Source organism: Homalodisca vitripennis, chromosome 5 (assembly GCF_021130785.1).
Source record: "Homalodisca vitripennis isolate AUS2020 chromosome 5, UT_GWSS_2.1, whole genome shotgun sequence".
In the NCBI taxonomy this organism is placed as follows: Eukaryota; Metazoa; Arthropoda; class Insecta; order Hemiptera; family Cicadellidae; genus Homalodisca; species Homalodisca vitripennis.
This window is the reverse complement of record NC_060211.1, coordinates 59,801,553-59,817,877: the sequence shown is the minus strand read 5'-3', so window position 1 is coordinate 59,817,877 and position 16,325 is coordinate 59,801,553. Positions and strand designations below refer to the sequence as shown.

The window sequence follows — 16,325 nt, the reverse complement described above, 5'->3', positions numbered from 1 at the left end:
TTCTGATTCTGATTCAAGCCATGAACCTTATTTCCTTAAAAGTTATTTTATTATTAAATGTACCTTGTCTGTAAGCCATAGGTTGAGATGTTTCTGTCAGTGGCAAATCAGAAGCCATGAGAAGATTACCCAGCAGCAGAGGGCATCCAGTCAGATCCAAAATGCAGTTGAACTCTGATTCAAGGTCACAGCTCCACAACACAAATTTTCCATCCTCTGTTGACAAGTTTATTTCAATAGTTAATCTTAGACGGTTAAAAAACAAATAAAATAACTTTTTTTCAAAAAACCAACAGTCTCAAAGGCGGGAGTTTTACATACATTCAGCTAAAGTTAACTTAATATAAGGGAACATGTAATAAAATAGTACACTGTATAAAAATAATGAGAACATAATTAAATTGTATTTTAATATTTTATATATTAGGTATATTATTCTCAGAGTAGCTTATTCTTACTGAAACAGGCTTCAAGAAGTTAAGCAATCCACACACATATAGGGCCCATATTTCTGTTCCAATAATTTATTTCTGGTTTTGCATGTGTTAGCACTTCTGTTTAAAAAAAATGTATTTCCAGTGCCATAGTTGACTTTTCAATAAGAAAAAAATATAAGTTGGTGTGAGAAGATTGCTTCAATCAAAAAGTACCAAATCCAGCCCTTGCAATCTACTTCTGGTCAAAGGTATTTTCAGTACCATAGTTGAATTTGTCTCTTGTGCTGATCAAGAAAATATACACATACATAGGTCAGAGAAGTCTACATCAGTAAAAAAAACCTACTTCTGGTCTAAGTTATTTGCGGTACCAAAGTTAAATTCGCCTCCTTCAGTAAGAGTTAGTAAGGTTCCAGAAGATAATGGTTTTCTGAATATGACTCAATTTATTCTGAAGGGGCAAGACCACTGTTGATGCTATGGATGGACTAGTGAGGGAAGTGCTTATCGGCATTTGATGACAGATGCTCTGTCCAGGCTCTATTCCATGATATGAGTAGTGCTTTTCACTGTGTCAATCATGATAACCTACTTTATAAATTTAGCCACTACGGTTTTCGCAACATCTCTCTTGAGTTCTGCCGCTCCTATTTGAAAAGCCCAAGATAGAGAGTTTGTCTGAAAGGCCTGTAGTCTAAGGAGGCTATTTCTAACTATGTGGGGGTTTCCCAGACTTCAATGCTTGGGCCACTATTATTTCTGTTAAATCAAATCAGTTGTTTTGTTCAGCTGACAGGGATTCTCACCGATTGCTCGTTATTGAACGTCAGTAAAATGTGCTATATTAACATTTGCTGGCAGTGAAAACTATCTTTATAACTTTTTCTATAGATATGAACAATATAAATATGAACAATATAAATTATCTGCCACACTCTTCTTCAGCAACCACATTACTTTATGCAGAGGATACAACTTTTATCAATATAAATAGTAATCACGTAGAGTTCAAACTGGAAGCAACAAACACAGTCGAAGATATGATAAAGTAGTTTGTTGCTAATGGTTTTCTAATAAATAAAAATAAAATACACAGTATTATCTTTACTTTAAAACCAGAAAATAAATAAATTAACTGTATGCTGCCAACGTTTTTGAGGTAAAACTATATAATTGTCTTCTCCACACTCAATTTTATTCTGTATAACATTTTTTCTACATTAAAAAATTTACATTTTAACTGACTGCATCCTCAATTGTCTTTCCTGTCTAGGTATTAAGACATCATGTCATCAATTTTAATGTTGTAAATACAATTGAATTATATTTGAAAACTGATGTTGTTATTGGTAATAGTTCTGTTATATTATTTTAATAATACATTTATTTATTCCATTTTAAGTTCTATTGGCTGTTAAATGGCCAATTATTATTATATTTATATTGTTATTTATGTATTCTATTATTAATTTGAGTTATTCACACAGTTCTTTTATAACTATTATCACATTAAGTATACACAGCACCTTGCCTTTACCTTTTTCTTCATTATGTTGTTCAAACTCAGCAAGTATTGGATTAATTTGATTTGTTTGTTTAAACTATTAATTATTCTAGTTAAAAATGTTCTATTTTATACTTAATTGGTGTTTTATTAATTTTATGTATTTGTTTATTAAATTAGCCTATTACATTCTGTTTATTTGGCTTATAAATTGAACTTTGAATTTTGACATTGACAATATTTGTAAAAACTGTAAAACAAACATTTGAATTTGAAATATATAAATATGTAGGTCTGAGAAGCCTATTTTGATCAAAATGCATTTAGTCTGGTCTAAGGGGCGAATTGAAAAATTCTACTTTCAGTTGTCCTTTACTATTTACAAGGCGTGTTCAGAAAGTAAGTACCGTTTCTACTGCCGCCGTAGCGCTGCAATCGGTGTTCCGCACATGCGCACTAGTCGTCCTTGTTCACTGGCTATCGACTCACGCCATTTTAGTTGTTCTACGTTGTGTTTTCAGTTTTGTCTGAATGTTTAAGACAGTTAGTGATCCTGTCCATTAAGAGATTAGTTCTGTAATAAGATTTTTTAACACAAGGAACGTGAAACCGCCTGAAATTTATTGCCAACTTTGAGATGTTTACAGGGAAGACGTGATGAGTGAAGAAGGAATTGTGAGAAAGTGCGTTAGAATGTTCAATGACGATCAAACAAATGTGCATGATGAGAATCGGAGCTGTCGGCCTTCTCTTGTCACCGATGATCTGATAAGAGCAGTTGACTAAAAACCCAAGAGAACAGACGTTTTATTATGGCAATGCTATCTGACGATTTCCAACAAATTTTACACACTCTTTTGTACAAAAATGTTACGGACCGCTTAGATTATCGCAAACTGTGTTCCCGAAGGGTTCCAAAAATGCTCACTGATGTGCACAAAACCAAGAGACTCCAAAGTGCTTTGACTGTACTCACAAGGTACAGTGATGATGGTGAGGATTTTTTAAACAAAATTGTGACAGGTGATGAAACTTGGGTCCGTCATGTCATACCGGAATCCAAACAACAGTAAATGCGGCAAGGTATTGCGAAACCTTAAGAAAACTAAGGCGGGCAATTCAAAACAAATGGAGAAGAATGCTCAGTAACAGAATTGTGTAGCTCCATGTCAATGCTCAGCCCCAGACCGCTGGTGACACTCAAACATTGGTTGGACAATTTTGTTGGGAGCAGTTCGATCACCCGCCCTACAACCCGGACTTGGCACCGTCTGACTACCACTTGTTCCTGTACATACAGCCTGATTTAGGCGGCCAACGCTTTGAAACCGATGATGAAATGAAAACTGCTGAGGAGTCGTGGCTATATTCGTTGGTGGGAACTTCTACGAAGAGGGTATAGACAAATTGATCACCCGCTACGACAATGTATGTACATCGTTGGAAACTATGATAAAGTTTAAGGTTTGAGCTTTTATGCAGAAATACAATTGTGTTGAAAAGAAATCGGTTTTCTTTTTTTTTAAACCATACTTACTTTCTGAACACGCCTCGTAATATACCAATATTGGTGTTTGTCATTTTACAAAATGCATTGACAAAGTCATAAATACACCTAAGTGGCATAGTCAAAAGAGATATTACTCTAATATATAAAAATACTGTACATATATTTTAGATTTGATGTTAAATAAAACATAATTCCAGTATACAGATGGAAGCTTTAAACCACTAGATTAACAAATTGGAATATGCAATTGGACAATCTAGAAATATATATCATTAATACTAAAAAACTCTGAAAGTTCATAAAATGGGTTCTGTATTAACCAGTTATATAGCTTAGTTTTAAAAATATTTACAGAATACTTATTAACTAGACCTATTAATTTGTTGTAAATCTTTTGGGAAATTAAAATATGACTTTGTTGGGTTTTGCTTAGCCTACAATGTTGCGTTACAATATTATTTTTATTTCTGGTATTATGGCTATGTAGATCTCTGCTAAAAGTTTGAGATTGAACATATTTCATAATGTATAATACTGAGTCAAATATATATAGGTTAATAACAGTTTGCAATTCTAGTTTTATGAAAAGTGGTTTGCAATGGTCCAGTGGTTGTGCTTGTGCTATTACCCTAACTGCCTTTTTTTGTAAGATAAGAATTTCATTGATTTTAGTGCTATTACCCCATATTACTAAACCGTACCTTATTATAGATTGAAAAAATGCATAGTAAGCACATTTTACATAGCTTTCAGGCACATATTTCATTATTCGTCTTAGTAAAAAAATTACACGGGATAATCTCTTGGAAATATATTCAATATGAGGATTCCATGTTAAATTTTTATCAATAAAAATACCTAAAAATTTTACACAAGAAGAGAAATCATTTAGTATATCATATTGAGGAGTTCGTCTTAAGGTGAATAAAATATTGTAAAAATATTGGTGATAATGTATGACCAAACCTAAGAACTCTCCAATACTCACACAGTCAATGAGTACTGTTTCAATTGATAAGAGCATTATAATGCTATGCTTAAAACTTTCATTAGTGTTTCACTAAAAGTAGACCTGTACAGTACCTGGACCTGTGTTGAGGAGATGAACAATCTGGGAGCACACATACTGTGTACAGTCGTAGTGAGAGAGACTGGCCAGGTTGAGCAGGTTGGTGGCCACATCAAAGTCATGAGTCGGGTGTAGTCTATTCAATGGTTCAGGGTCCAATATCACATCCTGTACATACACATACTATTTGAATATAATATTTACATTATTATCATGATTAAACTGATAGACACTCTAGATCAAGTTAATTTAAATAATAATTATAAGTAATGAACATATTATTTAAACACTATAACTTACTTTATAATCACAGCCAAGAGCCACAGAGAGTTTAAAGCCACATATAATATTTCCAAAAAGAGCAGTACTGCAAGTCTGGTGAGCCTGGAGTGTATAAAGTGCATTCAGAATGCTTTGGTTGTCACTCTCCAATAATTTACTTTGAGACCTCATTCCTAAAACAAGAAAATACAAGAATTATTTTCTTATGAAGGTTTCTCAGAAAGTATTACAGGCATTATTGTAGCTGCTGTACAGGACCAGAGCACATTTGAATTCAGTAGTCAATGCAGATTCAGGTGTGTTAACTTGCAAAACTCTGCTATTTCAATTTTGTTCACTGTAATTTGTAAGTTGTGAAATGTGCCACAAAATACCATCCGTCATGAAATGTGTAATCAGATGTTAGTGTAAAAAAACAAGAACAATCTCAAATTAAATTTGTGAGTTTTTTTGCCACAGACAAATTGACACTTTTAAAATTTCTTATTTGTTAAAACATGTTGATAAGTAGGCTAAAATTATTGTTTACGAAGTAGTATTGTAGATATTAAAATTAACTGAGCAATACTCAGAATTCACAATAATTTTGCACTTTAACCCTTTGAGATTTCATTAAAAATTACACCAACTTCCCCAGGTTGTATTATTTTCTGCTCTATTACAACTATTTACATTATACAAACCAAATGTTTGAAATACTTTTTCTATAATATTTTTTTATTTTTACAAAGGAAATTTATTTCCAAAAGAGCATATCATGAGTCATAAGTACTCATTATAAAAGCTATGGACTTTGATTTTAAGATTCATTTACTCTGCCAAAATTAGACTGTGCTATTGAAATCATTTACGCCGTCCAATTAAATATCATGGAATGTTAACATAATTGGTGTTTACTGAACTGTTTACACTCTGATTTCAGGGCCCCAAAAAACACTACTCTTCCAACTTGCACTATAATTATTCTAAAATGGATCAGGAGATTGGAATATCCTTCATTGAAATAATCACTGAAATGTTTGGTGTGCCATTTAAAAAGGTTATGCCTAGTAATTATTAAAAATTTTTATAACATTGTCAAAAATAATATTTTTGAGAAGGTTTCAAGTTTGGAAGAATTGATTTTGTTTGTGGGATGGATTGCATATAATATATTGCAAGAAAATACACTTAGTTTGATCTTAATAGTTTCAAGTGGCCTACAATTTCAATGTCCAGTCAACATAACTAATTATGTGCATTTGATTGACTAAATATTTCACAATATCTGAACTTCTTACTGGCCAATGGAGTAGGGAATGCCATCTTGGGTCTGCGCAGTGTGTCATCAGCCAAGTATTCCTGGATCCTTGGGGGCAGCTGAGATACGGAGGCAACACTCTCTACCAGATGCATGCAGGCCAGCAGCAACTCGCAATCCTACATCAGAGAAACCATAACTATTTAACATGCTGATTGCAAAAATAGGAAAGCCTCTTCATATTTTATGTGAAGTTTTTTAGCACATTATCACTTACGAAAACAAAGTACTCTACATCTATGTTTCAGAACTATCTAGTAGCAGGAATGCTTATTTAAGGAAATAGTACCCCTCACTCCAAAATATATACAACATTTATCAATACAGAATACAGAAACTTTTATTAATGAACATTGAGTTCAACAGAGCCATCATTAATAAAATAAATTACAAGCACTGATCGTCATTTGTGAAGTACAGGAACTCATTGATTGTGTAGATAAATTTTTCCATGAGATTACAATCATTCATGTGTTTAAGTTTGATTGTGAGAGCGTCTTGCTCCCGAATAATGAGAAGTCTGTGAGTTAGTAGATTGGAGTTACATCTGGACCTGGTTGTTCGACCATGGTGACTGTTTCTAGTCAAGTTGACAGTGAAAGCACACATGATGACTTCAAGTATATAAAGAGCTGTAACGGTAAGGATATTTAGATTTTTGTAGGCTTCTTTATAACTGTACCAAAGTGCCATGTCAGCCATCATTCTTACTACTTGTTTCTGTGGGACCATGACTTGCTGGAATTTGTTACTTGATGATGCTCTCCAGAGTATTATCCCATACCTAATTCTGCTTTCAAATAATGCATGATAGATTATTTGGAGTCTTCAGGAGTACTGATGGATTTGATCCTTTTCAAGGCAAACCGGTGGGTCATTGGTAAACAATATGAATAGGACAGGATCCAGAATAGAGCCTTGGAGCACACCTCAAGGCATGGTCAGTGATTAAAAATGTTCGGCTCTGGTCACTCTATTGATTGTCTTCTGTAATTCACTACCTGCTCTCATCAACTCAGGTAGCTCTGGAATCACAGCAGTGTTGTCTCCTTAATACCCAGTGAACTACCACACCAGTCAAATGCTTTACTCAGATACAGAAGTGCACTGGTAATGTATTTTTTTTTACATGAGTATTATTTATTATATTCTCAACTAAATCAGGCTAGGCAGTAGTGGTATATTTTCAAGCCAGAAACTAGCCACTGATATGCTGTATATCAGTTAGAAGGTTGTGTTTTTCAGAGGTGATTTAGGAGCCCAATAAGTTCACTTTTTCAAAAACTTTGGAAAATATTCACATACGAGATATTGGTCTGAAATTTTGTAGCTCATGAGTGTTACTTTTTTATGAAGGGAAATACTTTTGAAATCTTCAACTTTGAAGGGAAGATCCCTTGAGACAATGATTTGTTTATTGAGTAACTAAGTGGACGGGTTTTAAGGCTCTTAAACAGAAAGTGGTACAGGTGCTAGAATTGTAGTGGTAAGACCATGCAGGGAGCTGGTGGTTCCAATGGCCCTTATACCCTAATTTTTCAGCCAGATGTTACAGCCATTATGGAATGTGCTCATGAAAATCTTTTTTTTTGTGTGTGGTACAAGAGCAAGAATATCTGCTTTTTCACAGATAACCCAGCAGCGTGAAGACGTTGGACTCTTGTGTGTTCAACTCTAAACTTATCAAGGACTACTATCAGGTCATTACTTACCTTGGCAGAATCAATAAAGTGACAGTTTGTTAGGTTCATGGTTATGAGATCTTTGGAAACGAAACTGCCTTGGGTCAACCTGGGCCCAGCAGCCAACATGAAAGAGCCTCAACTGTCTGTGGAATCCTACGTGAGAATTATTTAGAGCTTTCTCAAAGTGGGCTCACATTGAACATGTAGAAGTTGAAAACAGCATCTGGGTCTAAGGATGAGTAGGCTGATATTATAGTCACCTTCCCTCAGGATGGCGTCTGATCTCTCCTTTACTAGATTGCTTTCTTCTCAAGTTGTGGGTCTGATTACAGAATTTGGTTGCATAAGGAAGCATCTTTACAGAAATGATATTTTTGGGGGAGAATCCACTCTATAAATTATGTAATGAGTTAAAAGAAATTGCTCAATACCTCGCTTTGACTGCAAAAGTAAGGGAGCATTATGCCATCTTTGGCAATCTGAAAAAGGATGGTGAATTTCTCCAGGAGGACCTGGTCAGTTGTTTAGGGTGGTCTATAAAATTTCTGGAACTGTAAACTGGTTGGCGTCACAGTAAATTTCTGGGGTGTGCAAAAGGGATGTACCTTGGGGCTAATTTGTATGGCAATAAGTAAATCCTTAAAGAAAAAGAAGAAGCATAAAATTGTACGGATATTTCGACACATATTGTGTAAGGTTATCAAAAATATGATTTAGTATATATATAGTTCTTCTAACAGATATATACCAAAACTCGATTACTAGTCCTTGTGCTTTAGTATACACAGGTCAATGAATTATATAAAGATAGAAAGTTTCACGTAAATTCTTTGTGTTGCTTGTGAGGTGATGTTTAATTTTAATTTTCGCAGTATTCACAGCAATATTTTCTTATTTATAATTTAAATGTATTGTTTAATGGTAGAAAATTATTATAAAGATATTTATGATTCATATATTAACACAGTTCATCCATGGGTCATAAACAAAGAGGGAGATATCAAACCTGATTGGTGTGGTGGAAGAGAGCTTGCAGCAGAAAGGCAGTCCGTATGTCTCCGACAATCAGATGTTGGTGGATGACAGCGTCTAGCTGGTGGTATTGCCCACTGGTCAGTTTAGGAGGTGATGGTATCGGTGTCACCTGCAACTCGTGGGACAGACAGCGTAGAGGAGTTGCTGACACCCCCTCGGTTGTTACCTGTGGGTAAAAGTAAGAGTCTGTAAAACGCTAATACTTTGGCAGTCCGAATGTCTCCACAATCCAATGTTGGTGGTTGACAGCGTCTAGCTGGTGGTATTGCCCACTGGTCAGTTTAGGAGGTGATGGTATCGGTGTCACCTGCAACTCGTGGGACAGACAGCGTAGAGGAGTTGCTGACACCCCCTCGGTTGTTACCTGTGGGTAAAAGTAAGAGTCTGTAAAACGCTAATACTTTGGCAGTCTGAATGTCTCCACAATCCAATGTTGGTGGTTGACAGCGTCTAGCTGTTGGTATTGCAGTTTAGGAGTTAGGAATTTTGAAACTCTTAAATCCTAAAAAAGTTGTCTTTCATATTTAGCAAATAGCTCTCACCAGCTGTAACATACCAAATCATGATAGATAATTTAAGTTTAGATTTCTTGTGTATAAAATGAGACTGTACAATGCCCCCTCGGTATGTTACCTGTGGGTAACAGAATAACTCGGGCTCATCGGCTCTCAGCACTCTACAGAAATATCCGTGGGCCAGCACTAAAAGCGTTATCATACAATAATGTACAAGACAACAGTATTTTACTGGGCCCTAATTGTTCATTTATAAAACTAATATTTAAATTAAGAGATTCTAATATAAAAGAGAGGATATTACAGGTAATTTAAAAAAAGTATTATAGTGGGTATGATGAAATACCTATTACTGTATTAAAAGAAGAGGAAAATGAGATTCACTAAGTACTAAATTACTTAATAAATATATCTTTTGCCAGTAATATATATCCAGATAAGTTTAAAAATTCTAAAATTATTCCTATACAAAAGAAAAACAATGAAAAAATATCCTGCAAACTATCATCCTTATCGTTGTTACTAACTATCTCTAAAATTACAATATGACAGTTTACAAACAATTTGTGATGTTCGTGGCCGGTGGTAATAAAACTGGGTAATAAAATTACACCAATTAAGGAAAACTATTGGACTACATCTTGGTCGGGAGGACGCGGGTTTCACGGACCGTGGGTAAAACTGGACTGAGAGAACACTCGCTGCTGGAACGGTAAGGAACGTTGGCGGGGAGAAGTGGCGTGACCTCAGTAGCCAATAGGATTTATTTCAAAAGGTATGGTCTCATATGACGTCACATACATGTAACCGCCAACGGCCAGATTGACAATCAACATTCCTATCTTAACAAATATATTTTAGATAGCTGACTATTTATATTGGATTCAGATATGTACACCACACAATTAATGCTTTTTTTTAGAGGAAAGTAGTTTTAAATATAACATTCAGCACAGTTTCTGCAATTGAAAATTGGTGAAATCAGCACGTATCAATTTCATAGAATTCATAATTGATTCAATAGTCGCTAGAGACTCCCATGTAGCATATTTATGACCTCAGTAAGGCAATTGACAACATTGATCATACAGTACAACACTTCTTTGAAAATTGAATTCATTTAATATATCTGAAGTTTTATTGAATTGGTTTATGCCATATTTAGAAAAAAGATATCAATATGTTCAAATAAATCATATTACAAAAACAAACAGAACATTAAACCGGCCATCAGAATTAAAACCATTAAAATTTTGAGTGCCACAGGGATTGGGACTGATGCTTTATGTAAACTACTTGAGTAATACTTCTCAATGCTTGATAAGCACCCAGCAAAGTAGTTTATGTCTGTATGTTGATGATTCATATATCAGAATCTTTGCTGAATCAATATATCAAAATGAAATTCTATAAAACTATATTTTTATAGAATGGCACAGTTTTTTTATATTAAAATCCTCAAATCCTACAATTGAATATTGAAATAAATTTATTATATTTGTTTTAACTGCTTGATGACAAAATTTAACGGACTGTGTACCTGTATAAATTCCTAACCTATTCAATTGTGTGCAGTACAACATTTCTTGGTCATTGGGTAATTAATCTGAAGTAGAATGAACATGTAAATAAAATCTTATTTAAAATTAACTACGGCATGTAGGCTTTAAGAATAATGTCCAGTTTATGTTATTGTGAATCTACAATCAAAATGATTTACCACTCCTATAATCATTCCCATATATTGTTTAGAATAAGTCCTTATAGATTATCAAAAAGAGAAAAATCTAAAAAATAATATATAAAAATTAAAACAAACAACAACAAAATTGCAATAAGACTTATTGAGAACATCCATTCTGAAGATTCTGCCAGGGAACATTTCAGATCATTGCATATTATTAACAATTTATAGTCAATACATTTTGTATACAATTATGATTTAAAAAGATGAGAATTTAAGCAATAATTTAAAATTAAATTTTTTAACACATCCATAAAATACAAGAAAAAGGTGGAAATCATACCCAATCACCACAGACAATACAAAACACCCTTCTATACATAAAAAAAAACATCATATGCAGATGTAATTTTTTTCCAAATTCTTCCAACAGAAATAAGAAAGGGAAAATCCCACAAGTAAATTAAAAAAGAACTTATAACGGTATTCGGTTGACAGAGTGATTGACTCCACGAATGAATATTTTAAATGGAAATAACTATATAAATGAGGTACATAGTACAATATATTCAAATAATATAATATTATCTTGACAATGTTATGGACATTGTACTTTTAATGGATAAAGAGAATTTTAACTTTGACTTGTATTCAAATTGATTCAAAAATTTACTACGCACAACAATTGTATTTATCTGATCCTCATCACCCTCAATACAAAACAAACTTACTTCAGGTTTAAACTGATCCTGGAGACATGTTGTGTACAGTTCCAGTTGAAGTGATATTACTGCTTCCTTTGTTGCAGAGGTTTTGTACATCCAGCTCAAGCCAAACTTCAGAAGAACATATCTAACACAAAGATGAAATATTAATCAAGTAAACATTTTCAATCTTAATATAGGTGATTATATTTATTTATTGTTTTAAACTGTATTTGTAATTCATATGAGAACATGAATAATTAAAATTGTTTAGGCCACAAACTATTAATATCTTGTATATTTATGTAATTAAGTAATTTTTTCTTGTTTTCTAATGATATAAAAACTTCAAATGTATAATATGTTGAAAATTTGACCCCACCATAAGTTTTGCGTAACTTGGTGAGGCCAGGTCTATGTAATGTAGTGAATAATAAACACTCTTGGTTTCTAAAATTTTGTATGCAGTCAATTCCATCACTAAGCTGTGAGTAAATTATGTTGCAGGATAATCATAATAGTACACTTTGTTGAAGTGACATAAAACACTGGGCCATACCACACTACTGTTGGTCATAATATGATGGTCTCTTTAACTAGCACATTATTAACTACATTGCTTAAGTTCAAATTTTAAAACATACCTCTAACTTAAAACAAACTAGGTTCTCTGAGTTTGAAGTACCATGTTAAATTCAAACTTGTTTACCTCCGTGTTTGACTTGACTTTCCAAACTTAGGGTTTTTACTTAACTAAGTTCAAAACAAGCTCATGTAAATGAGTCTATAATAACTGGGGCTGTGATTAAACGTGCTGGTATCACAGTTGCTTAAGTGTAACTGGTGTTCTGCACGTGCTTCCCGTTCTTTGTATTCCATTCCTCAGCATTGCAACACTGAGCTGCATTTGGTTATTGTCTATCACACTTCGAGTGTTCTGGTGTTCTGAACAATTTTAGAAAGTATAATGTGTAGTTGAGTTCATTGTTTTCACACTCCAATTACTTTTCTTAAGGAACATTAAGTTACAAAGTTACATTTTCTTTTAAAATATTGCATTGGTGGTGGTTTTAAGACTTAACCTACCTAACCTAAAGAAGAGTATTTATGTGAAGTTTATGTGCTACCATTTATTTATTGTTTTATTCCAGGGAGTACCTCCATGTAAAATATTCATTTGCCCTAAAAACAATAAAATAAAGAATCAGTATTGTTACTTCTCATGTGAACTGCTAGAAGTTAGTGCTTGAGAGCGGTAAAAGTGTATAGCTATTTCTGGATCAATGTTTGCTTGTTGGAAGGCTGTGTCACATCGCTGCCAGAAGTCTCGTTCTTTGATGTCATCAGCTTGAGCCAGCACTGACCACTGAAACAAAATATTGTTCTCAAAAGGTACCTTTCTCCACTCATTTCAAAGATGTATTACATTTTCATATAAAACAATACATTATCAACTAACTCATACCAAATATTAGTGTTAGAAAGGATCGCATGACAATGTAAATTATAAGCTACTTATTAATTAAACAAGTTAAATTTATGATTGGTAAACATTGCTACATTGCTACAAGCTACATTGGTAAACAAGTTAAATTTATGATTCAATGTAGGGATTATTACGGAAATTTTATGTACATAAAATGAATAGAAAAATTCCAATTTTTTACTTGAACCACTTAATTTTTAAAGCTTATCAGGCAACAGTTAATCATTGTTAGTGCTATGAACAACTGGATATGTATTAATCCTGTCCAATCTGTTTGGGCCATCTTGTAGGTATTATAGTGACAGTGCTGAATACATCATGACAATTTATTAACATTGCTATATAAAAGCACTTTGTGGGATTTTAATACAGTTTTTAGTAATCTTATTAATCAATCGACAGTGATTTAATAAATTCTAACCATATTATACAAAAAACACATTATTTTTTCCTTACACTTAAATTTAATAAAAAAACTTATTACAGTCACTTTAAATATAAACAAATGAGCACTTATAAGCAAATTCAGTATAACCTAACCCAACTTTTAACAATATAAGAGAAATACCTGAGTAACAAGTATTTGATCAGAGGATAGACCGGCAATTTGAGCAAATTTTGCAGCCGTGTCGAACAGATGCTGATTGATTAGGGCACTGAGCACCTCTGACAGCTGTGACAAGTCTTGCTGGAGGCACAACCTCTGCCAGTCAAGTTGTAGAGAAGTGTCAGCAATGCACTCGGCCAAACGCAAGAGCAATGGTAGATTCTGGCCTTCCACAGGTGTGACTGTAAAAACACCAAAGATTTGAATAATTTTTGCAGTGATGTCACACAGATATTGATTTATGATAGCACTGAACACCTCTGACAAGTCTTACTGGAGGCACAACCTCTGCCAGTCAAGTTGTAAAGAAGTGTCAGCAATACACTCAGCCGAACGCAAGAGCAATGGTAGATTCTGGCCTTCCACAGGTGTAACTGTCACTGTCACACAGATATTGATTTATGATAGGACTGAGCAACTCTGACATCAGTGGCAAATCTTGCTGGAGACAGAACCTCTGCCAGTCAAGTTATAGAGAAGTATCAGCAATGCACTCGGCCAAACACAAGAACACAATAGTAGATTCTGATTTAGTATAGTTATTCTTTTTCAAATGAGAACTTGCTTACATGTAATTTATTATGATGTTATAAGAAAAGTGGTATATTGTTTTCTAGTAAGTTTCATATTAATTATTATAAACTGTAGGTGACTAACAAGTTTAATGGTCCAAGTTGAAGTATGGATTTGTAAGTATTTGTTGTTTTATCTATTAACAATGATTAAGAGTGCACTTTCACAAAAGTTTTTGAGTATCCTCCATCTTGGATTTAATCTGATGTATTTGCATTATGGCTGACATGCATTACCATTTCACTAGAAATAGACTAAACCTCACTATTTGTATAATACACTCTTGTATGTATAACTCTGGATTATGTTGGACCAAATTATTGCTCTTTGATTGGCCAATGCATTTAGACATTACCTTCTAGATGGTATAGATCATGTGAGCTCGAATGGCGTTGCTTCTCCCCGGCCAGGCATTTTTGAATGTGAATCATGAATGTATAGATCATTGATCTATGATCATATGATCAGTGTCACTCATTTTTGGGTCAAGCACATTTCACCGTTAAAATTATGCAAGCTAAGTCGCCTACAAGATAATGGTAATTTCTAGATCCCCCTTGATCCGCTTTAAATGCTAAATGTGGTTTTTCTGTGTAATTGACAATCCTCTCCCTCGATGCCAAGTGACTCTGAGTATGAACTATTTGTACTCTATCTCCGCACTCTTCTGTAAATGTGCCTATAGCAGTGTGTCAAATGCTGTTGTTGATGCTTCAAGTTGTCTAGTACTTTGTTGAAGTACAGAGCTCCTTTATAGGTGGGTTTCCTTTTGATTAGGCTTAGATAGAGCATTGGTAAGATGAAATTTGAGGTATTTCTTGTATTGTTATGGTGTGTATTGTTGTGTTTGATCTGTTCCGAGTTGATTGCTTGATGAATCATATTGTTAATATAAAGAGATATCAGAATTATAAACTGTTTCTCTGCAGCTTTGTTGAGGTTTTAGTCCAACCAGACGTCTGATGGCTCTCTTCTGGTGTTTGAGAACCCTCCTGAGGGAAAGTCGATCAATGTGAGGTTTCTAGTTTAAGTTTCAACCAATTATAATGCCAAGATGTTTTGTATGGTTTTTTACTTCTAGCCTAGAAAGTGCAAGCTCTACATTTTTATGCTTGGTGGTAAAGTTTATCTATACTGTTTTTTCTTGTTTAAAAACTAAATCATCGGAAGAGCATTATTGTTTGGTGTTAAGTGTTATACTAGTGTTTCTATTGAGGTGATCTGGTGATTTATGTGCGAGTGTAAGGATTGTATCATCTGCATACATTACTGTGTGACAAGGTTCTTATAACCAGACAGGTCATCAGGCAGGAAGAGCACGGGACCCAAGACTGATTATTGTGGTACACCACTTTGCACATTTATGAGCTCAGATTGGGCCCTTTGTAAAGTGTTAGATATGGTGTGTTTGATTTCTACCAGTTGCTTTCTGTTACTCAGGTAGCTCCCAAAACCAGTTAAGTGTTAACTTTTGGAGTAACTGTCTGTGAGTAACTTTTCAGTCAAAATCTTTGCTGAAATCCAAGAAAAGACTGGTTAATGTACATCCCTCCTATAACAGTTCAATGAATTTTTCAAAAAGTTGTATTAAGGCTGTGGTTGTTGATTTCCCTTTTAAGAATCCATTTTGTTGACCTTTTAGAAGGTTGTGGTTTTCAAGGTGATGTAGCAGATCTTCTAGGACAATCTTTTCAATAATTTTGGAGAAGGTTGAGATGAGTGAGTTAGGTCTGTAACTGTTAGTGTCGGTTGTTGTGTAACGCGACCGATTTGGGGATTAATTGGTATCCGCTGCCACCACCGGATGATTCCGGAAAAAGAAATAAAGTTTGTGCAACAACGTTTGAATTTTAAAAAACACTGTTTATTAAAGATTAATTTATAGAAATCACACAATTTACATTGGTTAAAAAGGGGAGAGCACTTCTGAATGA

The 16,325-nt window shown here is 34.0% G+C and overlaps 2 protein-coding genes across 2 annotated transcripts in view; both read right to left on the bottom strand.

The window, feature by feature from the left end:
* The window catches only part of LOC124362277 (spatacsin), a 37,787-nt gene extending 28,769 nt beyond the window's left edge, over nucleotides 1–9,018 (bottom strand). Inside the window, exons 1-5 of the mRNA XM_046816634.1 lie at nucleotides 8,794–9,018; nucleotides 6,083–6,221; nucleotides 4,821–4,975; nucleotides 4,535–4,688; nucleotides 64–216 (exon numbers count right to left, since the gene is read on the bottom strand). Of these exons, the coding sequence (XP_046672590.1) occupies nucleotides 64–216; nucleotides 4,535–4,688; nucleotides 4,821–4,975; nucleotides 6,083–6,197 (577 nt within the window). The 5' untranslated portion in view covers nucleotides 6,198–6,221; nucleotides 8,794–9,018. The remainder of the gene's footprint in view (nucleotides 1–63; nucleotides 217–4,534; nucleotides 4,689–4,820; nucleotides 4,976–6,082; nucleotides 6,222–8,793) is intronic.
* Nucleotides 9,018–16,325, bottom strand: part of LOC124362276 (spatacsin-like) — a 107,689-nt gene continuing 100,381 nt past the window's right edge. Inside the window, exons 26-29 of the mRNA XM_046816633.1 lie at nucleotides 13,780–14,000; nucleotides 12,943–13,091; nucleotides 11,753–11,873; nucleotides 9,018–9,186 (exon numbers count right to left, since the gene is read on the bottom strand). Of these exons, the coding sequence (XP_046672589.1) occupies nucleotides 9,019–9,186; nucleotides 11,753–11,873; nucleotides 12,943–13,091; nucleotides 13,780–14,000 (659 nt within the window). The 3' untranslated portion in view covers nucleotide 9,018. The remainder of the gene's footprint in view (nucleotides 9,187–11,752; nucleotides 11,874–12,942; nucleotides 13,092–13,779; nucleotides 14,001–16,325) is intronic.